The sequence below is a fragment of the Impatiens glandulifera genome, chromosome 4, assembly GCF_907164915.1.
Source record: "Impatiens glandulifera chromosome 4, dImpGla2.1, whole genome shotgun sequence".
NCBI lineage: Eukaryota > Viridiplantae > Streptophyta > Magnoliopsida > Ericales > Balsaminaceae > Impatiens > Impatiens glandulifera.
In genome coordinates, this window is record NC_061865.1 from 4,352,287 (window position 1) to 4,378,868 (window position 26,582).

General features: G+C 36.1%; 2 protein-coding genes across 2 annotated transcripts; both read left to right on the forward strand.

The window, feature by feature from the left end:
• Positions 1 to 2,350: 2,350 nt before the first annotated feature.
• Positions 2,351 to 6,089, forward strand: LOC124934495. Its single transcript, XM_047475032.1, has 2 exons — positions 2,351 to 4,564; positions 5,331 to 6,089. The coding sequence occupies exons 1-2, from the start codon at positions 2,351 to 2,353 to the stop codon at positions 6,087 to 6,089; spliced, it is 2,973 nt and encodes a 990-aa protein (XP_047330988.1).
• Positions 6,090 to 18,691: 12,602 nt separating this feature from the next.
• On the forward strand, positions 18,692 to 21,668 carry LOC124934497 (pentatricopeptide repeat-containing protein At4g01570-like). The gene is made up of 2 exons (XM_047475034.1): positions 18,692 to 18,797; positions 19,296 to 21,668. Exon 2 carries the CDS (start codon positions 19,413 to 19,415, stop codon positions 21,666 to 21,668), a length of 2,256 nt encoding a protein of 751 aa, XP_047330990.1. The 5' UTR covers positions 18,692 to 18,797; positions 19,296 to 19,412.
• The last annotated feature ends 4,914 nt before the right edge of the window (positions 21,669 to 26,582 follow it).

Consider the following 26,582-nt stretch of genomic DNA (forward strand, 5'->3'; position numbering starts at 1 on the left):
GAAAATGAACGCGTACAGAAAACTGGCGACTCTGCTGGGGATTACCTAAGATGTTTAGCTCAAAACATGTAGTTGGCCAAACTACCATAAAATTTCTGAAGGATGTTACGTTTATAACTTCACAACATTTTGCTTGAGGGTGTGAGAACCCGTGAACAATGTGAATTTTGTATCACATTTTCTTGATTGTTTGCTTGTTCAAATTGCATGAGGGTAAAACCCGATAAAGCTCGACGCTTTTAATTGAAGGGGTGTGCAAAAAGAAGCGTTGTCATAAACATTGTTTGCACATGAACGAGCTCAAACGCTCATTTTACTTCGAAGTCGTGTAGTCAAGGAGTATCTATAGGATACTAACTACACCGACAGGCTGTGTAACCAAAAATGTATCGCTTGAAACAATGAGATACATTAGTCTCTCTCATCTTACTTCTTCTTGATTACATCGTTCTCCACGCTGTAAGCCAACCACAATGCTTAGGGATGAATGTTTAGCATGCTACTAAAAAACGTAGATGTTCATAGGGCTAAGCTAAAAAAAAGGGATAAGGGGTGTTAAAACGTGAGAGTCTAATAAACTTGTGTTTCCAAGAGCGTCATGCACATATCAGAAGAAAGTCTAAGAAGTTTTAGAAAGTTGTTCAAAGACAACACTCTCACATTTGCACTCTTTGGTGTGAATGAGATTCTACATTTGATGAGCACCATGATAGACGAGCGGCTAATGACGCACATGCAAGGGCATTGGAGCACAACATCCTGGGCATTCATCATTGGTGGGGTGCACATATGCCTTACTATGAAAGACTTTCAAGCCATTCTTCGGCCCACATCTGAAGACTTGTTGTTGATCCCCCACTCGACTACGTGATGAGACACCTACTTCTTAATTTCTCTAGGTGTACTCGCACTTACGTTGCACAGTCCATTGTAGGTAAGACATGCTTATATTGGTAGCCTATTTCTTACTGCGTCCCTCTAAGGGAACGCTCCTATCACTTCTCCTCATTGGGGTCGTCCATTTCGTGGAAACCCACACTCAAAGCCTAGCCGGTCTCTTCCTGGTCGAGACCCTTCAGGGTCTCAAAGTGTTCTCTTCGGGACGGACTCACTATTCTCAGTGGGGGTCTCCCCTTGTGCTATTGTTTGAGTGGTGGATATGCAATCTTCGCTCAACTCCTCACTCTATCTTTACCCTATTTTCACCCCGTGCAACGGGCAAGACTTTCTAAGACCATGATGGTGACCAGTATCTCAAATGACCATCATATTCTTTTCATCATCTTGTAGTGTCACTTCGATGTCGTGAGGTTCTAGATGGGTGATCTCCCGTTTATCATGATTCTAGAGTTGGAAGTGATCACCATCTACGACATCGCCCATTTATTTCTCCAATTCGGCATGGTCCACACGTCTTTGTGAAGGTACGTCTCTCCCAATAATAAGAGTCCCTCATCTTAGGAGCTCTACTTCGATTATCAGTACATGTGGGAGACCGCTACATCTGTCTTGATTCCCACAGAGCATGCTAATGCCATTGTCTATGCACTTTCGCTTCATCAGCTAATAGTAGAGGGGACCATTGACATCAATTCTGATAGTAAGAAAAATCATATTTCACAGGTGGACTTAGGGAGCTTTTCTGAGATCCCTATACATCCCCGCAAAGTTGGAAGCTGTCAAGGAGCGCTCCGAGGCCATGCTCAATGGAGGCCAGCCCCGACATACTAATCTTTTCTGACTCGGATGATTCAAGCAATGATGAGGGGGTTACACCCGCATCCAAGTCGATCTCCAGGTCCACATGGGCGCGTGTCTTTGACACTGGGAAAACCATAGTTAAGGAAGTTATATCTGAGAAGTTCACTAAGCAAGAGTCTCTTTCCGTTGCTTCGTCTTTTCTTTCTACATCCCTCCCAAATCCTGTTAAAACTCTAGTTGATCCTCCTTCTCCTTTCGTTTCCGAGTCGGATGTTGTTGTTGAGGATTCTAATGTTCATCTTAATGCAATGCATGATGTTACTTTGAATTCAAATGATATGTTTGTTGATAATGATTTTCCGTTTGAAATGAAACGATTTTTAGAAAATGAGAATCAAGTCTCTTCCGTGGAAGAAACTATTGAAATCAATTTGAATTCGGGGGAGGATCCACAAATTGTCTTGATAGGCCAAAGCTTAGATGAAACGAGCGTCATCATCTAGTTGAGTTGTTGAAGCTTAACAAAGACGTCTTTGCATGGTCTTATAAAGACATGCCGGGCATTGACCCTGAAATTGTCCAACATCGTATTCCGTTGTACCCGGATGCCAAGCCCATCAAGTAGAAGCTCCGGCGTATGAAACCCGATATGGTCGACAAGATTAAAGAAGAGGTGCAGAAACAATTGGAAGCCGACTTTTTAGATGTTGTCGAATATCCAGAATGGGTCGCCAATGTGGTCCCCGTGGCTAAGAAAGATGGAAAAGTCCGTGTGTGCGTGGACTACCGTGATCTCAACAAAGCTAGCCCCAAAGATAATTTCCCACTCCCACACATTGACGTGTTGGTTGACCACGCGGCTGGTCATGAGCTCCTATCATTCATGGATGGTTTCTCAGGCTATAATCAAGTTTTGATGGCGCCTGAGGACAAAGAAAAGACTACTTTTATCACTGAAGTTGGCACCTTCTGCTACCGTGTAATGCCTTTCGGGCTGAAGAACGCTGGAGCCACGTATCAGAGGGCGACCACCACTATTCTCCACGACATGATCCACAAGGAAGTTGAAGTCTACGTCGATGATATGATTGTGAAATCCCGAAATCGAGCGGGACACATTGTAAACCTAGAGAAGTTCCTTCAAAGGATTCGGAAATACCAACTTCGTTTAAATCCAAAGAAATGCACATTCGGTGTTACTGCCGGTAAGATGCTGGGATTTCTAATTACTCAGAGAGGAATAGAAGTCGACCCTAGCAAAATTGCAGCCATCACGGCCATGCCAACACCCCGGAACGAGCGAGAGGTTCGAGGATTTCTCGGGAAAATTCAGTACATTAGTCGCTTCATCAGTAAGCTCACTTCCACTTGCGATCCTCTCTTCAAGCTTCTGAAGAAGGATCAAAAATTCGTCTGGAGTGACGCTTGTCAACACGCCTTTGATAAGGTGAAAGCTTATTTGCAATCCCCTCCTATTCTCATGTCTCCAAGGCTAGGAGTTCCTTTGATTCTTTATCTCACCGTCACCGAGTCATCCATGGGGAGCATGTTGGCCCAAGAGAACGAGAACAAAGAGGAAGTAGCTGTCTACTACCTCAGCAAAAGGATGACCGGTTACGAGTTGAACTATTCTTCTGTGGAAAAAGTCTGTTGGGCACTAGCCTGGGTAACGAAGAGGTTGCGCCACTACATGCAAGCCCACCCAATCAAGCTAGTGTCAAGACTCGATCCCATTCGTTTCTTGTTTCAAAGAACTCTTCTTTCGTCGCGTCTTGCTAAATGGATGATGATGATTTCAGAATATGACATCACATATATCGTGCAAAAGTCAATCAAGGGGAGCATAGTGGCTGATTTCCTAGCTGATCAACCAATCACCGTTGGAGACGATGACGAAGAGATGGTCTTTCCAGATGATGAGATCATGGTTGTTCAATCCGAAACGTGGAAGTTAATGTTCGATGGCGCGTCGGGCAGACAGGGTTACGTCATTGGTATCCTTTTGATCAATCCTGCTGGCACGTATAATCCTACTTCTGTTAAGTTGAGTTATAGTGTCACCAACAACGAGGCTGAGTACGAAGCATGCATTGCTGGGATCAAGTTAGCTAGCGAGAAGAGGATTAGCAGATTGGAGGTTATTGGAGACTCGAATCTTGTAATCTCACAAGCCAATGGGGATTGGCAGGTCAAAGGCGACAATCTTAAACCTTATCATTCTTTTCTCATGCGTTTAATCGCCAAATTCGAAAGTGTTGTTTTCATCCATGCTTCAAGGAGTCAGAACCGTTTCGCTGACGCCCTTGCAACTCTCGCGGCAATGGCTCAAATTCCCGAAGGAATCAAGATCAAGCCACTCAAAATCCAAAAGAGGTGCAATCGCATCTATGAGAAACTAGTGGTGGCTAACGCTAGTATCTCAAGCAAACCTTGGTTCGAGCCCATTCAATCATATATCGAAAGGGGGGAATACCCTGCCCACTTTCAGAAGAAAGAGCGCCGCGCTCTCCGTCAGTTTGCCACTAGCTATGTGGTTGTGGCGGGATGTCTCTATCGACGATCTTTTGATGGACAAAACATGCTTTGTGTAGATCAGGCGGAGTCTACTACCATCATGGAAGAAGTGCATGCTGGGAATTGCGGTTCCCACATGAATGGCATGGCTCTTGCTAAGAAAGTTCTTCGGCTAGGCTACTTTTGGCAGAACTTGGAACAGGATTGCATTGCGTTCGTCAAGAAGTGTCACCAGTGTCAAATTTATGCTAATCTAAAGCATACTCTCGCTTCTCTCCTCTATAACATGACTTCTCCATGGCCATTTTCTACATGGGGAATTGACATCATTGGGAAAATCCACCCTCACGTAGGGGTGTTCAATATTTGGTCTGAACCGAATATCCGACCGAATTCGAATTCACCGAATTCGAATAAACCGAATTCGAAATACATTTTCGGTTTTCGAATCGAATTTTAAACCGATTCGAATTCAAATACGGTTTTCGGTTTGGTTTTCGAGTTTAGGCTTCAACTCGAAAACCAAACCGAAAGTCGAATTCATTTTTATTATTTATTTTTATTATATATTATATAACTTATTACATATTTATATTAAATTATCATGGACCTCCTACTAGATCCCTACATTAAATCCATAATCCCTAATTCATTTTCCCATTTCTCTAGTTGTCAACACGTCTCAACCGCCATATATTGTTGTCGGCGACACTATTTTACTTTCGTCGTTTAATTGTCGAATATATATTAGAGTTAAGCTAAGTTTGCGTGATTTATATTTTTTTATAATTTAAGTAGATAAGATCTCTTTAACAACTTATTTATTTTGTTAACTCTTTTTAAAAAAATTATCTTATGGGGAGGTGATTTCAATATTTGTCTAAACCGAATATCCGACCGAATTCGAACCGAATTCGAATTCACCGAATTCGAATAAACCGAATTCGAATTTATTCAAATCGGTTCGGTTTTCGAATTTGCTTAAAAAAAATATAAATTCGAAGAACCCGAACCGAAAACTCGAATAACCCGAAAACCGAACCGATGAACACCCCTACCCTCACGCATCCAATGGCCATGAATTCATATTGGTCGCTATCGACTACTTTACCAAGTGGGTTGAGGCTTCTTCATTCAAAACCCTCAAATCCTCCCACGTGGCAAAGTTCATTCGCAATAATATCATTAGTCGATACGGGGTTCCCCATTCGATGATTTCCGATAATGGACGACACTTTCAAGGTAATGTGCTCGAACTTTTAAGAGAATTCAAAATCGAGCATCATAAGTCTTCACCATATCGACCGCAAACCAACGGGGTAGTCGAGGCTGCTAACAAGAATGTGATCTCAATCTTGAAGAAAGCCACACAAACATATAGGGATTGGCATGAGAAGCTACCCTATGCTCTGTGGGGTTACCGAACCACCGCTCGGACCTCTACAGGCGAAACTCCTTATTCGTTGGTATATGGCATGGAGGCAGTTCAACCCATTGAGTTGGAATTGCCTACTCTCAGGGTTCTTTTGGAGAGCCACGTCATCGAGGAAGATTGGCTGAAGTCCAGATACGACCAACTATCACTCATGGAGGACCGGAGGCTAGATGCCCTATGCAAGACACAAGCTTATCAACAACGCATGACAAGGGCGTTCAACAAGAAGGTTAAACCTAGGCATCTTGTTGTAGGGGACCTTGTTCTTAGAAAGACCCGAGAGCTACAAGACCCTAGAGGAAAATTTCAGCCGCCATGGGAGGGACCTTTCATCATCAAGCAGATTTTTTCAGGTGGAGCTGTTCGCCTCGCCACTCTCGATGGCGATGAGTGTTCATCACCCTTTAATCTTGACACGCTCAAGAAATACTACTCCTGAGATAAAGAAATCAACGACATGGTTTTGATTTGTTTCAAAAAGAAAAAATCATGGGGGTTTTCTCATTTCACGTGTTCCGTGATTGTCAAAGATGTTCCAAATAAGGTGAACGCCTAAGCCCATTCGCTTTCTACAAAAGGCATTTCCGGAAAATGCATATCATGAATTCAACATCTTTTCTCTGCATTTGCATACAAGCATGCATTTCATGACATTGTCTTCGAACCCCTAGTTTCTATACTAGGGGCATTTTTGCAAATGCATTTAAAAACAAAAACGAAAAAAAAAAACTTTCAATGTGATTGTTAAGGTCAAGTTTCTAAAAAAAACATGTTGAGGACCTGTTAACAAGCACGTTGAGAGAATTTCTTTCATTTTCCTTTCAATTCATTGCACTCAGAATTGAAGGAAGAACTATTGAACTACCTTTGGACCTGATTCCCCATCCTCAGGGGATAGGTAGGCAACCTATCAAATAGGTTCGGTCAAAATCTTTCAAAACATTTTTATCCTTAGTGTGAAGAAGATAGTGATCTCTATTGTCATGAACCAACGAGGACATTATGAAATGAGTAAGCGTTAAGACCAATTCTTAACCGAGGACTGTTTCCAAAAGCGATTTCGAAGTCTTTCTAAAAGACTCACGTAGGGAAGTCTGGTCTGTCAACTGCCTTCAAAAATACCTTGCGATTGCTGAAAAATCTTTGTTTTTAAACCCTTTGAGACACAGCAGAACCCGAACCTAACCTGAAAGTTGAGTGGATTAGGAGAATTGTCTGGCTTCGCGAAAAGAGACATGCTCAAAAGAAAGAAATCAAGGAACAAAGTATTCATCAAAAGGTTGAGACCTTGAAATCACCGCTGAGCGATCTTGCTAGGCGTATCAATTCGGTCAGATATACCGATGATGCTAAAAAAAAATCAATGAGCAAAGTATTCATCAGAAGGTTGAGACTTTGAAATCACCGCTGGGCAACCTTGCTAGGCGTATCGATTCGGTCAGATATACCGATGATACTAAAAAAAAGAAATCAACGAGCAAAGTATTCATCAAAAGGTTGAGACTTTGAAATCACCGCTGAGCGATCTCGCTAAGTGTATCGATTCGGTCAGATATACCGATGATACTAAAAAAATGTGTTGTGAGGGAAGCAGATGAAACTCTGAAACACTTGACTCAAGGTGGTTCTAAAAAAATGAATACCAAAGCCCTACCCCGAGCCAGAAATTCGGTCACTTGATGACCATTTCACGACAAATCGTTTGTGCAAAATGCGGGGTTTTATCAGTCAGATCTTTTTGCGTTGGGAGGAAAAGAAAGAAGTCGGATTTCGTCTTGGTTGAAACAGTCCAGAACCTTCCACAAGTCATATTCGCTGAAAATGTTTCGGTCCAGAGCTAACTACGCGACATAGAGATCGAAGTCTTCTTTCACTGTTTGTGCATCATTTTAATAAAAGGCCCTAGTCTTCACTAGGGGCATTTTTAAAAAAAAAAAAAAAAACATGCATTCACATTTTCAAATCCTTGTGCAAGCTGCTTCATTGTATTTGCATCACAGAGGTAAAATGCCCTAGTCTTCACTAGGGGCATTTTTCAAAACAAAAAAAAACATCCATTCACATTTTCAAAGCCTTGTGCAGGCTGCTTCATTGTATTTGCATTACAGAGGTTAAATGCCCTCGTCTTCACTAGGGACATTTAAAAAAAAAAAAAAAAAAACCAACAACATGCATTCATATCTTCAAGCCACGTGCTGATTGTGTCTTTATCTTTCACTTCATGTGGTCCGAATACTCTAGTCTTTGCTGGAGCCATTTTCAAAGTTCCATGCTAATACTAGTCTTCTGTTTTATGTGTTTCTTTTGTAATCCTTGGTTTAGAACCTAGTCTCTGCGATTCGGATGTTCTAATTCCTTTACTCGAGAAACTCCCACTTCGATTGTTCTTATGGTCATGAGACGTTGCTCTCTTTACCCTTGTCCGTGGACTCCATCTTTTGGGGTGTTTACGCGTTGTTGTCCCTGAGACTCTATCATTAATTGGAGAAGACCAAAACTCCGATATGCTCTTGCAGTCGGAGGGGCGATTGACTTCTTCATAGCCGTTCATTGGAGAAAACCCCTGCTCCGATATGCTCTCGCAGTTGGGGAGGCGATTGTTTTCTTCATTGCCGTTCAACGGAGAAAACCCATGCTCCGGTTTGCTCTCGCAGCCGGGGTGGCGATTGTTTTCTTCGCTTCCATTAATTGGAGAAGACCCAAACTCCGATATGCTCTTGCAGTCGGAGGGGCGATTGACTTCTTCATAGCCGTTCATTGGAGAAAACCCCTGCTCCGATCTTCTCTCGCAGTTGGGGAGGCGATTGTTTTCTTCATTGCCGTTCAACGGAGAAAACCCATGCTCCGGTTTGCTCTCGCAGCCGGGGTGGCGATTGTTTTCTTCACTTCCATTAATTGGAGAAGACCCAAACTCCGATATGCTCTTGCAGTCGGAGGGGCGATTGACTTCTTCATAGTCGTTCATTGGAGAAAACCCCTACTCCGATCTGCTCTCGCAGTTGGGGAGGCGATTGTTTTCTTCATTGCCGTTCAATGGAGAAAACCCATGCTCCGGTTTGCTCTCGCAGCCGGGGTGGCGATTGTTTTCTTCGCTTCCATTAATTGGAGAAGACCCAAACTCCGATATGCTCGTGCAGTCGGAGGGGCGATTGACTTCTTCATAGCCGTTCATTGGAGAAAACCCCTGCTCCGATCTGCTCTCGCAGTTGGGGAGGCGATTGTTTTCTTCATTGCCGTTCAACGGAGAAAACCCATGCTCCGGTTTGCTCTCGCAGCCGGGGTGGCGATTGTCTTCTTCGCTTCCATTAATTGGAGAAGACCCAAACTCCGATCTGCTCGTGCAGTCGGAGGGGCGATTGACTTCTTCATAGCCGTTCATTGGAGAAAACCCCTGCTCCGATCTGCTCTCGCAGTTGGGGAGGCGATTGTTTTCTTCATTGCCGTTCAACGGAGAAAACCCATGCTCCGGTTTGCTCTCGCAGCTGGGGTGGCGATTGTTTTCTTTGCTTCCATTAATTGGAGAAGACCCAAACTCCGATCTGCTCTTGCAGTCGGAGGGGCGATTGACTTCTTCATAGCTATTCATTGGAGAAAACCCCTGCTCCGATCTGCTCTCGCAGTTGGGGAGGCGATTGTTTTCTTCATTGCCGTTCAACGGAGAAAACCCATGCTCTGGTTTGCTCTCGCAGCCGGGGTGACGATTGTTTTCTTCGCTTCCATTAATTGGAGAAGACCCAAACTCCGATCTGCTCGTGCAGTCGGAGGGGCGATTGACTTCTTCATAGCCGTTCATTGGAGAAAACCCCTGCTCCGATCTGCTCTCGCAGTTGGGGAGGCGATTGTTTTCTTCATTGTCATTCAACGGAGAAAACCCATGCTCCGGTTTGCTCTCGCAGCCGGGGTGGCGATTGTTTTCTTCGCTTCCATTAATTGGAGAAGACCCAAACTCCGATCTGCTCGTGCAGTCGGAGGGGCGATTGACTTCTTCATAGCCGTTCATTGGAGAAAACCCCTGCTCCGATCTGCTCTCGCAGTTGGGGAAGCGATTGTTTTCTTCATTGCCGTTCAACGGAGAAAACCCATGCTCCGGTTTGCTCTCGCAGCTGGGGTGGCGATTGTTTTCTTCGCTTCCATTAATTGGAGAAGACCCAAACTCCGATCTGCTCTTGCAGTCGGAGGGGCGATTGACTTCTTCATAGCCGTTCATTGGAGAAAACCCCTGCTCCGATCTGCTCTCGCAGTTGGGGAGGCGATTGTTTTCTTCATTGTCGTTCAACGAAGAAAACCCATGCTCCGGTTTGCTCTCGCAGCCGGGGTGGCGATTGTTTTCTTCGCTTCCATTAATTGGAGAAGACCCAAACTCCGATCTGCTCTTGCAGTCGGAGGTGCGATTGACTTCTTCATAGCCGTTCATTGGAGAAAACCCCTGCTCCGATCTGCTCTCGCAGTTGGGGAGGCGATTGTTTTCTTCATTGCCGTTCAACGGAGAAAACCCATGCTCCGGTTTGCTTTTGCGGCCGGGGTGGCGATTGTTTTCTTCGCTTCCATTAATTGGAGAAGACCCAAACTCCGATCTGTTCTTGCAGACGGAGGGGCGATTGACTTCTTCATAGCCGTTCATTGGAGAAAACCCCTGCTCCGATCTGCTCTCGCAGTTGGGGAGGCGATTGTTTTCTTCATTGCCGTTCAACGGAGAAAACACATGCTCCGATTTGCTCTCGCAGCCGGGGTGGCGATTGTTTTCTTCGTTTCCATTAATTGGAGAAGACCCGAACTCCGATCTGCTCGTGTAGTCGGAGGGGCGTTTGACTGCTTCATTACCGTTCGATGGAGAAAACCCATGCTCCGGTTTGCTCTCGCAGCCGGGGTGGCGACTGTTTTCTTCGCTTCTATTTATTGGAGAAAGCCCCTTGCTCCGATCTGCTCTTGCAGTTGGGGAGACGATTGTTTTCTCTATCCTTAATCGTCGCGAGTGTCATCGTTTCGGTGTTCACAAAAATATAAATAAAAAAAAACAAAAACAAAAAAAATTCTTATGAATGTTTGAAGCCACAAGGATCCTCCACGGATTTTGGCATGTTGCCTTATTCATCGAGACTATCTAAGACTCGATGATTTCAATCATTTGAAGACAAAGGGTTGTGTTGCTTTGTTGAAGAGTACCCTCGGAGGGGTACATGGTTCTAGAAGGTCTCAACGAACGACTATTTTGTCAATCGGTGAACCTAGGAGATTACGTTTTGAGTTGTAGGGTTCCTTGATGAGGATATACGACAGAGGCTTGTTAACTGATTCTTAAACTGACAGCCTATTGGCTTTATCATTGTGTTTCTCTTGTTTTGCAGGTTTTTTTTTACTTGTGAACTTTCACTTGACAAGAATTCACACGAGATCGACTGTGAAAAGATGACTCATGACGATCTATTATTGAATCTAATCGTGACAAGATGCTGCTTCCCAAAATTCCTATGTAAGCTTTGATACGAAACTTGTTCTAATGTCTCATTCTCTCTTACAGGTACGCCATGAGGATCGTTGCATGGCTCATACTTCTGGTTTCTTCACATGTGAAAAGGGCTAAAAGAGAAGAATCAATGAAGAACACGGTCAGGTTGTATCTTTCTTTTCCCTTTCATTCATTCAACTCGGGGTAAAAATGAGAAAATAAAAATGTGGCGCCTATTTGTTCAGGCTTGGACACACGTTTTACGAAAACAAGATTTTTTTTCACCAAACTCTGTCCAAGAGGGGCATTCTGTAGACACCCCATTTTTACACCCTAGATACCTAATAGAAAAACCCGGCCCAAAATAATACTCATGTTTGTTTATTGAACCGGGAAAACAAAAATAGAATCACATCGTGGAAAACTGACTCGGTAAAGCTTAAAAGATAACGATCCTAAGGTCGAATTTCATAACGACTCTGTTTTCTCAACCCGTGACACGTTCATGTTGTACGTTTTGAAAAATCTTGAATTTTGAGTATAATGTTATTGTTTGCAAATTTGTGCAGAAAATGCTCAAAAAGAAGGAAAAACTACTAATTCAAATCCTGGGAGCTAGTTGAAACTATGTTGCACTTCTAAAAATCATATCTTTTGCACCAATGATCCATCTTCAGTGTATGAGCTACCGTTGGAAAGCCCTTTGAATTACCTTTCCAACGACACCAAATACTTCTCCCAGTTCTCCCTGAAGCTCAGTCCAAGTCGCCCGCAGCGAAGGTGATGCGTGAACTGACACGTTTTTGTGAGACTAGTATCCTGACCAACACGGACCATTTCTTAAGCAAAGGAGAACATGGGGATGTAGGCAAGAGTCTTGCCTTTCCAATGGTACCAACCTCATTGTGGGGAAAGCTCTGTGCACAAAGTTATGGGCTATTAAAGTTATGAAAGTGAAAACCGCGGGATCGAAAAGATTGAAATGGAGGGGTGACTTTAAAATATCATAACTTTGGATAGGAAGGTCCGTTTGGGTTCATTCAAAAAGGAGATTCATGTTCGTGGTGTTAAGAATTGACCATAAAATTTTCACAATTTTCTGAGCAAAAACGTGACCGGGGTGATTTGTTTAGTGTGAAGGTGCAAAGAAAGAATAATGGAAAAGGAGAAAAACGAAAAAAAAGGGAAAATATATATTTTTTCTTTTCTTCCAAGCGTGCCCTTCAACTTTTGGGCTAATTACAAATGAACCCCTGTAATAAAATTAAAAAAAGAGGGGAAGATGAGTTGGGGGAAGGAGTTTTTTTGGTTGGTGAATTTTAGAGAGAGAGAGCAGTTTTTTTGAGTTCCAATCCAGTTCTTGAGAGAGGAGAAGCAGATATACAATCCAGTTTCAGTGTCGTCGAAGAAGAAGAAGGATTCAACTAATTGATAGGAGACAAAGAAATAAACGCGAAGAACAGTAGAACGTCTACCTGAACTTCCTACGCTATCGGCGAATTCAGTTCTTCCTTTTCGTCTGCTTTCTTTCTCCATTCAGGTGAGTCGCCAATCCAATGTAGCTTGTTACAATCTGTTTGAGGCATCGGTTCTGTACACCGATGTCATTCACGTATTAGAGATTCAACTGCATCTTTTTCTCTATTGTTGATTCCTGGTTTTGCTTTTCTTATTCTTGATGTTCCTGCTATTGTGTTTTGTTTTGCTGTTGGCTGGATATTGTGATTGATAGATGTTGGTTTAGGTTAGTTTAGGTTAGTTTAGGTTAGTTTAGGTTTGAATTAGATTAGGATTTCACCCTTGTTCTGGAGACAAAAGAGATTATTCTGTTGAAATCCCAAAACCTGCATTTGCAAAGAAGAAGAAGGTGCTGGTTGTGCAGTTTCTTCTGCTGTAAAAGATTAGGTGCGATTCCAGTGCGTAGACGAGCTCCAGGTGATTCGACGTATCGTCGCGGCGAGTTCTGTTGTGATCTGGAAGCAGGATTCCGACGACGTCGGGTTGATTCTGCAGTTTAGGGATAATCAATCTTGGTCTTCTTGAGGCTGAGATTTGATCAAATCCATATGGCGAATCAACAGGATGAGCAGCGGAGGAAGAAGACGAGGGCTAGGCGAAGGAAATGGATGGATGGAAAAGCATCTTCAAACAGGATTCGATTGCAGACGAAGGTCGCCGGAAATCGCCATCCCCGGAAATCGTCTGGCCGGAAATCGCCATCGTCGGAGGGATCGCCGGAGACGAGGAGTACTTCTGTTATATCCTCTTCCCTCAACTTCTATTGAAGTTGCAAAGAAGCCCCCAGGCTTCTTTTATTTTTAAATATGCCTAACAACTTTAATTTCGAATTAATTATTTAATTCGAAATTAAAGTAGTCCCTGAACTCTTTCCCTCCTTTCAATTGGACCTCTAAATTTTCTTTTCCTTTTATTTTAATTTAAAACTTTAAAAAAAAAAAATTAAAATAAACTTAGGTCCTGTTTGTTTCCCAATTTTAACAAACCACCTTAAAATGATGATTCTAACATTCAAACCACTTTCAAACTTTCTCAAAATTTCCCCAAAACTCCCAAATATTATTTTCTTTAAAAATATTTTTTTCCGAAAATTTTAGGGCCCGTTTGGAAAAATGTCTATCTTTGCAGTGTCATATCGGGAGTTCTATAACTCCGAAAATTCCAAACTCGATTCCTATGAGCTTTTAATAATATTTTTGACTATTATATGAAATGTTTGGGAAATTTGGGAATTATTTTTTGAAAATGACTCATTTTAATGAGTTGTACTCAGAGTTTTCCTTAATTTTGAAAATTCTAAAAAATGGAAAAACACTTGGGACCTTGAGTTATTTCATCATCTTCTCTCCTTTGTCCAAAGAGCATTATATTTCCAATCTTCAACCCGAAACTTTGTCCTTGTCGTTCACACTTGTATGTCCTCCCTTTAGAATCGTGACTCTTGCTCTTCCTGAGAACTTTGCTATATGCTCTTCGATGCTTTTCAATGCTTCAATGTCTTTCAATGTTTTATCCTCTTCAAACACCTCATGAATAGGACTAGCCCCTTGCAAATGATTAAGATATTCTCACACAAGCAAAAAAGTTCTGAACTCAGAACGAAAACGTAATAATCCTTCAAACATCATATGGCCAATTACTTAGGAGTAGAGACTGTCTGTAAAGACAGGCGTATAGGACATAGCGCCGTAGGCCCTTTCCTAATACGTAACCAAACACCGGACTCTTAAAATGAATCTCTGATTTTTCTTTTCTTTAGTTTCTTTGGGAAGTAAACTAAAGTGGCGACTCTCAAGTCAATTAGATCGATACATTTGCGAGTGCATCGATTTAAAACCTGTACGGGCCAATTCAATTCGAAAAAGGGAGCGTATGCCAATTAAATAAAAAAAAAGGGCACACGCGCCAGAAAATCGGAAGGGAAACGTAAACGAACGCGTACATATATATTTAAACAAAAATCAAAACATTTGAATTTATGATTTAAGGTTCAACTTTTAAAAATATCACAACATTAATCTACTATTTATATTTATAGAGTGACATGAGAGCGTTATCCCCATTCATCCTTCCGGTTATACCACAAGTCTACTATTTCATTGTCCAAACTATATATGTCTTATTCTCTTAAGAATCAATAGGGTCCTCTATTCCATTGGAATCGAAGAAATTTTGCTCATAATAATCATCGATCATAAGCGTAATCCTCATCTTTGTCTTCCATAGTTTTTCTAACAACAAATTGTTTTGTCCCCATTGTGGTGAATGGCAACAAACCGAATGCCCTGGCTGCCTTGATTTCCCTAGCTGAAATGATCATCCTACTTCGGTGATCATTTCTGTTACATCAATAGGGATGAATAATCCATATTCCGGCAAGTGGGATGAAGAACAACCAAAACACCATTAATGATTTTTGGCTAATTTGATTCACTTGAAGCATCCAACCAACTTCAGGAGGCTATAAATAGCCTCCCTAAATATATCCGTAAAAAAAAGATCCACTCTCCAACTTCAAATCGAAAAAACTCAGAAATCCGCCATTGAAGCTTTAAGCTTTTAGATTTTTCGAAATTTTATATAATGCTCTAAAGCTTAGTTCTATGCATTCCAAAAGCTTCCCTAAGATCTAAGGAGTGTTTTCCAATCATTGGTATGATTTCAATCACCCTTTAATTCATACTTCCAATTTGAAATTGAATTTTATATTTCAGTTTTTATAAGTTTGTATATTGTCTGGTTGTTAGATGTTTGAGTTGGAAATTGATCCTAAGATCATTTCCAAGCTTTTCATTTATGTTAGAATCAATCAATCAATATTAAATAGAAAAACTCAAATTTAAATTCAAAAAAATGGTTTACTATTCTTGGGTTACTCCTCAAGAACAACTACCCAAAATCATCCTAACATGTTTCTAATGATGTTAAACAACTGTTTGGATCATGTTTGATATATCCCGATCATGTTTAATCAAAATCAAAATTTTCAAAATAATTGAAAATTTTGAGTTCTTGAATTGGCCCAAAAGAACAACTAGTTTTATTATTTTGGTATCAATCAAGTATATGAGGTATATGCAAACTATTGGCTAGCTCCATTTACCTCAAAACAATTTTAAAACAAATTGATCATCATTTAGGTCGATTGATACCTTGTGAGGATATTTTAAATGCTCTTTGGAACTGAGGCTTGTTAGCCATGACTAAGAGGTTCGACCGATGTTCTTCATCGAGGATTAAGAGGTCTGACCGATGTTCTTCAGCTAGGACCGAGAATTTTTGCATCTGACCAAGAGTTCAGACTTAGGATTGAGAACTCTCGAACCTAGGACCGATGACTCCACCCCGGACCGAAAGGTCAAACCTAAGACTAAGGAATCTCGACCTCGACCAAGAATTCTCAAACCCATGACCGATGAAGTTAGCCTAGGGCTTTCCTAGGACAGGTGATTTTTACACCCCGATCGATAATCTCAACCAATGACCAAAAAGTCTTTAGTACCTCGAGGGGTCCGACCGATGAAAACGAACCCAAGGCCTGTTTGGTTCTCATTTTAAAAATCCAAAATTATTTTTGTAATTTTGGAACCTTAATCCATTTTCTAAAAATCCCCAAAAAATAGAAAATGCTTATAAAATATTTTGGGATTTCCATACAAAATTTTTTTTTACAAAAACATGTTTGGGATTTATGTTTAAACCTTAATGCCTTTAAAAACTAATATTCTTCAGGTATTTTCCTCCCTAGTAAATGTCATCAGCAAAATGTACATTTAAATATTATTGTTAAAATATTTTAAATAACGCTAAAACCTATGCATGCTTAGTACTAGAAGAATAATTTGTTAAAATAAAACGTTATACAACCGATTTTTCAAAAGTCAAATTATAAGTAAAGAGCATTTTTAAACGGGTACGGATGATGAAGCGCGAAAGCTCTTCCTAAGTATCACCAAATTATGAACTAAAAGAAACTTTGGTATTTTTGTATACGTATGTCACATTTATTCATTTTAAAAAATTAATTGAAAACTTTGGTTTGAAATAAATAATTTTTTCAATTAATTATCTTTAATTGATTTAAAAATACGGATTTTTTAAAATTTAATTGTAATTTGAATACGGTAAATCTCGAATTATTCAATTTTGAACTGAAATTAATTTAATTTATTATTAATTTCAAAAACTGTTAAAAATTATTTAAAATCTTTTAAAATATTGTTTTATTTAAAAAAAAAAATCTAATACGCGAAACAAGGTTAACATTATTAAACTTCAAGCTTTACCATAGAAACGAAAAGGTTTTTTTTTTTCTACAGTTTTATAAAATCTAATTTAAAAGATATATATAAAGAATAAATAATATTTATAACATTAAATATATATCACACAAATTTTAATGTTAATTAAATTTATTTATATAAAAATAATGTATTATATTAAAAATATTATGATAATTATAATATTAGATAATATTTTTATATTAATATATATAATTTAATTTCTATAAAATTAGACACAATTATATATATCATCTAACATAATATGTTTTTCCTTTTTTAAATTTCTATCAAATATGTTAATAAACATTTTTTTACATAATATAATGGTTTTATACTTATTTGTGTGAAATAATCTAATCACATGATAATATATTTATTAACATTGTTTAACAAAAACAAAATAAATATATTCTTACAACCAGATTCCAAACCTTTTGCATGAGGTCTCCTATCCAACAAAACCCTAAAATCCTAGAGAGACTAATTAATACACTATGTCTTTCTAAAGTCTTGTCCAACCAACAATATGCCATTACATCCGTACATACATATGTACACAATTATCACTATATGTTAAAAAAAATTATAAAAAAGATTGAGGTGAAAAAAAAAGAGTGAAAAAAGAGAGCTGTAACAATTCATTAACATTAAATAAAATAAACAAAGTACATTTTCATACCCAAGATAGATGTAACTAGCAATATTACTACGGTCCATGCCAAATACCAATTCCTTAATAATTGATTTTGATTTTGTAGAAACAAGTAACATGTGATATTTTTTTTAAAACTTGAAATTAATAAAATAAAATAAAAAAATTCTCAAACTAACATTAACATTAGTTTACGTTTTAACTTCCTAAGTTAAACTAAACTAATCTATTTTTTTATTCATCTCTAAACTAAGCTATTTTACCATTCAAATTTAATTTTCATATTTTAATTTTATTATATTTAAATTTATTATTAAATATATATATATATATTTAAATTATTATTTTTATAAATTAAATTATTTATATTTTTGATATATATATACATTATTATTTATATTTTAAATTATTATTTTTATAAATTTTAATTTTAATATATAAACTTACATTCAAATTATTATTTATATAATATAATAAATATTCACTTTATCATCCACATTAATAATTGATAAATACTAATATATTTTAATATTTTAACCATAATCATATATAAAAATTTAATAATTTATAAAAATAATTACCAACTATATCTAATTATTTTTCATTTTATTTGATGACATTTGAATCATAGTTTTTTTTTTTTATAATATTTTTGTCATTATATTTAAACCATTCTTATTTATATAATATTAGATTAAATTTTTTAAAATAAAATGTTATATAAAATAATAATTAAAAGTAAATATATATTAAAACATAAATAATTAAATTTATAAAAATAATAATTTAAATATATATATATATATATATATAATCAAAATATAAATAATTAAATTTATAAAAAAAATAATTTAAATATTTTAATAAAATAATAATTTAGATATATATATATATATATATTTAATAATAAGTTTAAATATAAATAAATTAAAAAAAAAATTGAGTTTTAATAATAAAGTAAGTTGTTAGTTTGAAAATAAATGAATAAAATATATTAGTTTGAAAAGTTAATTTGAGAATGGGTGACATTGTGATGATAGGCGGCAAACAGGTTATAATTATTATTTTTGAAAGTTAGATTATGATAGGTATTTATTTATTTAAAAAATAAAAGGAAAACCAATTTAACCCCTAAAAATGTAATGAAATTATATGAAAAATAAGGGTTTTCTCTTCTTCCTCGCGCCGCCGCATTCCCTGCACAAGCTCCTCCCCCATCGTCGTTGGGGTTGCAATACTCCGAATTAGGTAAGGTTATTCCTTAGTGGATATCAGAGTTAGTTTAGGCTGCAAGATTGTGTGTGTTTCCTGTTTCTATTATCATGGTTAAATAATTCATGTTGAGACTTGTTTAAACAAAGTTACCTATACATCTTCTGATCTGGGTCCTTGAGACATCACTTAATTCTGGTGTGCCTATTTAAAAAATGCTTGATTTCCATTTGTTTTGATTGATATGGCAACATTCGGATGATACTATCTCACTTTGTATTCTAGTGCTTCTTTTTGGGTCAATGTGATAATATTTTATAGTTGTGTTCTTAGCCATTGTAGATTTGGAATTGGGTGTGTTGTTTATATTTCAATTATTATATTGAGCTCATTCATGTTTCATATATATTGAGGCTTGTTTCTTGTGTGTAACCTTGAAGGATTAACTGTATTATATTATTGCCACAGTGTTTTTCTTAATATCATTGTTAACGTTATTCTGGTGTTCTGGTTTGCTTTTCATTCAAATTTCAGCAGGATTTCTTCTCTTCAAATCCCCGTGTCAAGTATTCTTCATACACACATGGGTTTGATTGTAAACTATCTTAAGGAATTCCTGGAATTTCAATTATAAACTACTATTTGATTGTAATGCACCACGTTATTAGAGGAGGAGGAGGGTCTACAACAACAAGAACAATCTACTCCTGTTTTGCATTCATATTATGTAGAAACATATCTAACGTCAGAACTTCTAGTAACGGCGCATCACATATTCGGAATTCCTCACTTGTCGCATTTGTTGTCAAAGCTCTGTGTAGAGACGGAGGAGGAGGAGGAGTTTGTAACCTCGAAGGGGAGAATGTTCCAATCTCCGAGGGTCTTGTTCTCCAAATTCTTCGAAGGAATTCTCTTGACATTGACATGAAGGTGGATTTCTTCAGATGGTGTACGCTGAGTCCTAATTATAAACACTCGTCCACAACTTATTTAGCGGTGATCCACTCAATCTTTAGATCCCGCAGTGTACGCCGCCGCCATGACATCTTTGACATTTTGATATCTATGAAGCGAGATGGGCATGTTCTTGATTCTTCAACCTTTAATTTAGTTTTCAATGCATTTGTTCATTCTTCAGCCTTAAAAACCATGAACCATGTCCCCGAACTTTATGGTTTTGTTATTGTTGCACTCATCCGCAAAGGGCAAATTGACTCGGCTTTGTCCATCTTCTTTAAGCTTCTAGATGCCAGTGAATTGATTGAGGTCACTGTCTGCAATGAATTGCTTACTGCTCTTAAAAGGGCAGACATGAAGAAGGAACTTATCCAAGTTTTTAATAAACTTAGAACTAAAAGACATTTCAAATTGGATTGGTTAGGATATAATATATGTATCCATGCTTTTGGGTGTTGTTGGGGTGATCTTGAAATGTCAATGCGACTTTTCGAAAAGATGAAGGATGAGGGTTATTCACTTGATCCGGACTTGTTCACATTTAATAGCCTTATTCATGCTCTCTGTCTTGCTAATAGAATGAGATATGCAATCATGGTTTGGGAAGAATCATGCCATGAAACTGATGCTTACACCTATAGAATTCTAATTCAAGCCTGTTTCAGATTTAGAATCCAATATGCATTAAAGATATTCACCGGGATGCTAAATAAAGGTTTGCATCCTGATTCAATGATTTATAACTCCCTTTTAAATGGGTTGTTTAATAATGGGATGGTTACGAACGCAGTCGAGCTTTATGAAAGAATGATCGATGAAGGACTGAAGGTTTCTCTATGTACTTACAATATATTAATTGTTGGATTGTTCAATAATGGAAAGGGCGAGGATGCGTACACAATGTTTTGTGATTTGAAGGATAAATGTTCGTTAGTTAACGGGGAGACCTATAAATGCGTGATATTACAGTTTTGTAAGGAAGATAAGATAGAGGAAGCGCTGAATCTGGTCGAAGAAATGGAAGCTAGAGGATTCATCGTTGATTTGGTCACGATTGAGTCGCTTCTAATTAAGCTAGTTAGGAAAGGGAGATGGGATTTGATTGAGAGACTATTGAAGCATATCAGAGAAGAAAATCTCTTCTCGCCAGAAGTTTTGAAATGGAAAACCAACATAGATATATTGAGGGGAAAAAATATGAACTTAACTAGGATTACTCGAGACGATGATAAATCAGAGGTTGTTGATATTGAAGAGGAGAATTCTTCGCAACTATCCACACATAAAAGTGATTTGTACCAAATGATCTCTCTTAAAAGGAAAAGCAAAAGAATACAATCTAGACATGTTACTGAACATGTAAGTGAATGTTACTACATCAATATGGTCAATGTGTACTTGTCGGCATACCTAGCCAAGGGAGACATGAGCTTAGCATGCCAATTGTTTGTGAAGTCCCGGGAAATGGGTCTCAACCCTATCACATACACCTACAATTCCATTATTTCTTGTTTGGTCGACAATGGATATTTCGATGAGGCATGGGATGTGCTTCACAAGATGGATAAAAATCTATGTAATGCCGACGTAGCAACCTACAATATGATTATCCACGGGTTAGGGAAAATGGGGAGAGTTGATCTACTAAACCAGTTTCTCAATTCATACAAGGATGGAGGGGGTTATCTTGACCATATCATGTACAACACCTTGATTAATGCTTTTGGAAAGTGCGGCGATTTGGATAAAGCAAACAAGTTTTTTGAGGAAATGAAATCTAGTGGAATGCACCCTTGTCGGATAACCTTCAACACGATGATCGATATCCACGCTAAGGCGGGTCGAGTGGAGGACGCCCATAGATTTCTGAAAATGATGTTAAATTCTGATTGTGCACCTAATCATGTTACCGATACAATTCTAAAATTTTTGGAAGTATTAAATAAATAATTTATTTTGGTTTTGATTGCATATTTAATATTAATATTTTCTAATTCTTCTGAGAATCTTTGTTAATATTTAATCATATAAATTTTCTAAAATGACTGAAATGTCACAAAATGAAACTAAAAGCTCAATGATTGTTCAACCGGGGTCTATCTAATCTAATGGGAATAATAAGATGTCCGTTAATTAGGTTCGTTCTATGTCGTCTAACCTAGCTAGCTAGATTCTAATTACCTAAAGCAGCTAATCCAACAAACAGGTTATTATTATTAGTTTCAACAAACAGAAAGTTTCCAAACAATAAATAAGATCCAGTTTAGAGATTATACGACTAACTTGTATTAGTACAGATTCAAAGATATATCTAATTAGTTATCCTACAATTAAGGAAGCATGCAGCTTCATACCAAATGATAGCGATTCATCTAAATAAGCAATATAATTAATAGATGAGATGAGTGGTCATGCATGCATGCATGTAGATGAATATAATAATATAGCTAATTAGATTATATATATTTGATGAGTAGAGTAACATATGTGAGAGATGAGTACGATTATGTATATATGTTGTCTATATTCAACATTAATATCAAAATATTGCTAAGTCAAAAGTAGTAGTAGTTACTTGTCTATATGCTGTTCCTTTTTCTATTTTGAATTATTATTTAAATTCAATATTTTAAATCAAAATAATTTTTATACATAATTTTATTATTGTTACATTAATACTCAATTGATCCTTTATTTATGTCACAATCAATTCACTTATGTTTACTAATTATTAAATATGTATATATAGAAGAAAAAAAAAGTATGAATAATTAGAATTCTAATGTTGTGGAGACTTGTTTAAATCAATATATATTTTGTGTTGATTTATTTGGGATGTTTTATTGGTTTGTGATAAAGTCTATATAATTCAAAGAGCATAGTTTAATAAATTAATAAATAAAAAGTCAAATTAGACTCTCAAGTCTCAAATAACAAACAATCTCCTTCTATCTTTTTTATTCTTGACACCTAGAATTTTATGTTTAATTTTGATCTCTTGTAAAAAAATTAGCTTACAGAAATTAAAAATACAAGAACATATTAATCAAAAGACAACTCAAATAAATAAAGAAAAGCATGGATATATATAAGTAACCCTAACCCTAAATATGCTCAAAATAGTCTGTCAGATTTGCCAATCAACATATATAAGTATTAAATGGATGGATCTAGTCTTGATTTTGTATACATCCTCATTCTTTATAGATGTCAAATGACTTGAATAAATATTATTGGAACTCTTATTTTTAATATTATAGCAAGTGACAATTTTCATGGTGACTTACTTTTGTACATTTGAATACAGAAAACTTAACTTCCCTTACTTAATAATTTAGGTACTATTTTCTTATTTACAAGTTACACAAAATCGCAACTTATTATGAAAAAAAAGGAAATGTCTTTCAAAACAAATTTTCTGAATCACGGTAAACAAGTCACAAAATAACATTAAAATTAAAATATTATATTTGGGATTCTTTTTATAACAAATTTTCTAATTTAATTATAATTAATAAAGAATCACATAAATACTTGAAAAATAATTCATATAACAACTCAATAAAAAAACATTTTCGAGAAAAAGAAAAAAAAAACCATGGCAAATCTTTAATACATTTTGAATTGGGACCTTCCTCTAATAAACAAATAAATTATTAATTTTCTTTTAAAATTACAATTTGACCAAATATCTCATTGCAAAAATTTCAAAAATAATCAAACAAACTCTTGGGGCATTTTAGTATTTTTACCATTATTTTTCTATTTTAATGTCTACCCGTATAGTCGTATACTGTAACAACTAGTGGCTAGTATATCTACTCTATTAATAGGTTTAAATCAATATAAATTTTTTTTATTTACTATTACAATATATTAAAACAAATTATTATTTTCAAAACATTAAATAAATCAATAACAAAATAATATTAATTCAAATCACCCAATAAAATCAAATATAAAAAAATAAAATTATTTTAGATCTTAATACACATCTCTTAAAATATTTTAATATCAACTTATTTTGCTGTTCCTTTTTCTATTTTGAATTATTGTTTAAATTCAATATTTAAATCAAAATAATTTTTATACATATTTTTATTATTTTTCCAATACTTAATTGATCCTTTATTTATGTCATAATCAATTCACTTATATTTATCGATTAGTTATTATATATATATATGAAAAAAAATGTATGAACAATTAGAATTTAATATGTTTTCTAATGTTATGAGATTTGTTTAAATTAGTATATATTTTGTGTTTACTTATACATAAGATTCCTAATAGTGATTTATTTAGTCATTCCTTATTGTTCAATTTTTATTTGAAATGTTTTATTGGTTTGTAATAAAGTCTGTATAATAAACACAAACATTGATTAAGTATATGACCAAAACACATTGTTTTTACAACTTTCTTTATTGCACAATATTGTTTTCAGCACATACAAATTTTGTAAGATCAATGGTTACAAAATTAGTGATATGGATCCTGCTAGAGAAATGTCGCAACTCAATTTATTGAAGCTTTGTTAATGACTTGTGTTTCCTCGTAAATGTTTTTTTATTAACTTGTCAATTATTAAAATTGTAAAAATATAGTCAAATTGTTATTTGAGAGTAGAATTTGAGTTTTTCTATTTCCTTCTCTCATTCTAACTCATCTAGGTCTGGGATTGCGGCACCTACATTAAGTGTTGATGATTATTCTAACAACACAGAACTATCGCATTTGATGTATCATGAATAAGAAAACAAATCGAAAAAGAAAAGTAAGGCATTGAAAAATAGTTTACTCATCAAAGGCCAGTGGATGAGAGAAGAAGACATATTAATTCATCTTTGAATTTAATTTTAGAATTTGTTTTGGTTGATTTTAGAATTTAATTAATTATTGTAGTAGACTTGTGAAATTGGTGCGGCAATATGGAGATAAAAAATGGTCTAGCTAGGGCTGGGAAGCAGTGAGGTGAGAGGTGGTTTAATCATTTGAGGTGATATTATGTTTTTAGAATTTGATTTCTTTAAGATTTTCTTCTTTCACGTTGATTTAAGGTAATTTAGTTAAGATTTTATTAATTATGATTTGATTTGTTTAAGGTTTTCACTAATTTCTTATTTCATGTTGATCATCGTCTTCTATGGCTAAACTAAACAAACTTGGATTTCTTTTTTTAATTAAGATTTTCTCAATGAATGTAAATTAAATTTAGTTTTATCTTATAGACAAAACTTAGGAATATCAATCGATAAAAAAATATTTTATTTTTAATTTTCTTGGAAAAGGATTGAAAGTTTTTTCCACCGCTTATCATATTCATACTTTTGTTGCATTTTTTTTTTTGAGTAAAGACGCGTAAAAATAGTGTTAAAATAAGTGTTTGACATGTACAATTGCGTAATTTAATTGAGATTTTTTACTCATATTAAATAAAGATTGATTTTGAATTTTATTATACATTCCACATTAAAAAGTATTTTCTTGTATTATATTTAAAAAATAATTTTATAAATTTAAATTTGTATCAAGAAAGAAAAATATGCATGGTTACGAAGAATGATTAGGAGAAAATTTAAAAGAATGAATTTGAGAAGGAATTACGTGACCGCAATGCAAATTTTCTTCATAATAGCAGCCTGCATGTGAGGATTTAGAGGGTGAGGAATTCCAAACGCGAGGTTTGTAATTTTTATTTTTTTTTTACTCAAAGAAAATTTTGAGACTCCTTTCATGGATCCTAGAGATGAATGAACCGTCTGATTTTCTTAAGAGATTAGTTATTCTGTGTTTTTTATAAGACATCGTTTGAATACATTTATTTTAACTAGATTACAATATTTATACAGTTACAAATAACATTTTCCTCGTTACTGCCACTTTAACATATATAGTTTTTATACCTATCAATCCTCTATCCATTAGTGGAAAATGTTAATCTGTTTATATATTGTTGTTAGCTTATTATTTGTCAAATTAGTAATTGTTTTTATAGATTATTAATAGGTTTGTAAGTGTTATTAATTTGTTTATATATTATTATTCTACGTGTTACTAAATTGTTAGTTTGTTTATATATTACTGCTAGCTTATTATTTGTTAACGTTACAGTTGAAACAGGAGATACATACTCAACAATGAGACTATTCCGAAAATCTTCAATTAATAGTACTAACAAAAGACTTTTGTAAGGATGTCGGCAATTTGAGAATGTGATAGGAGGTTTCTCAACCAACATGATTTTGAAACCACATTAGTTACCCCTTTGTACTCAACCTTTACACTAGAACGAGATAAGGTTGCATAACAAACTTGATCGTCTGTGTTCCGAGCCGATCTTACACACCCGCATTCAAGGGAGAATCCAGGAAAAAAATTTTCGTTGTGACTGAAAAAGTTATTGGTATTATACTAATACCCGTAGGTGAGCATATTAATCAAACAGCCCCAAAATACCTTACTAAAATAAAATAAATATACAAAACCTAATAAAATATAAGAATACTTGATTTAAAAAAATATGTTACGAAAATGTTGAGAAGTTAAATTAATTAGGTTTTAAATAATAAAGAACTAACTGTATAAATAAAAATAAATATAAAAGTCTGCCTTACTTCGTCAACCCTTGAAGAGCTCGCTTGCGCGGATGTCACATGTGTCCATCCATGTACCAGTTTGCATATGGAGGAGTAATATTGAGGGTGTGTATGACGTTCTCGATATATGCTAGATTATATGCCGTAACCGAATAAGCTTGTTGTTGAGGTTGTAGGCCAAGGAGACCGTGTAGTTGTTGCTGGTGGGGAGAAGGGAGGGATCCCACAAGCTGGATGGGTAAGGGAACGGTGAGACGACCCACTG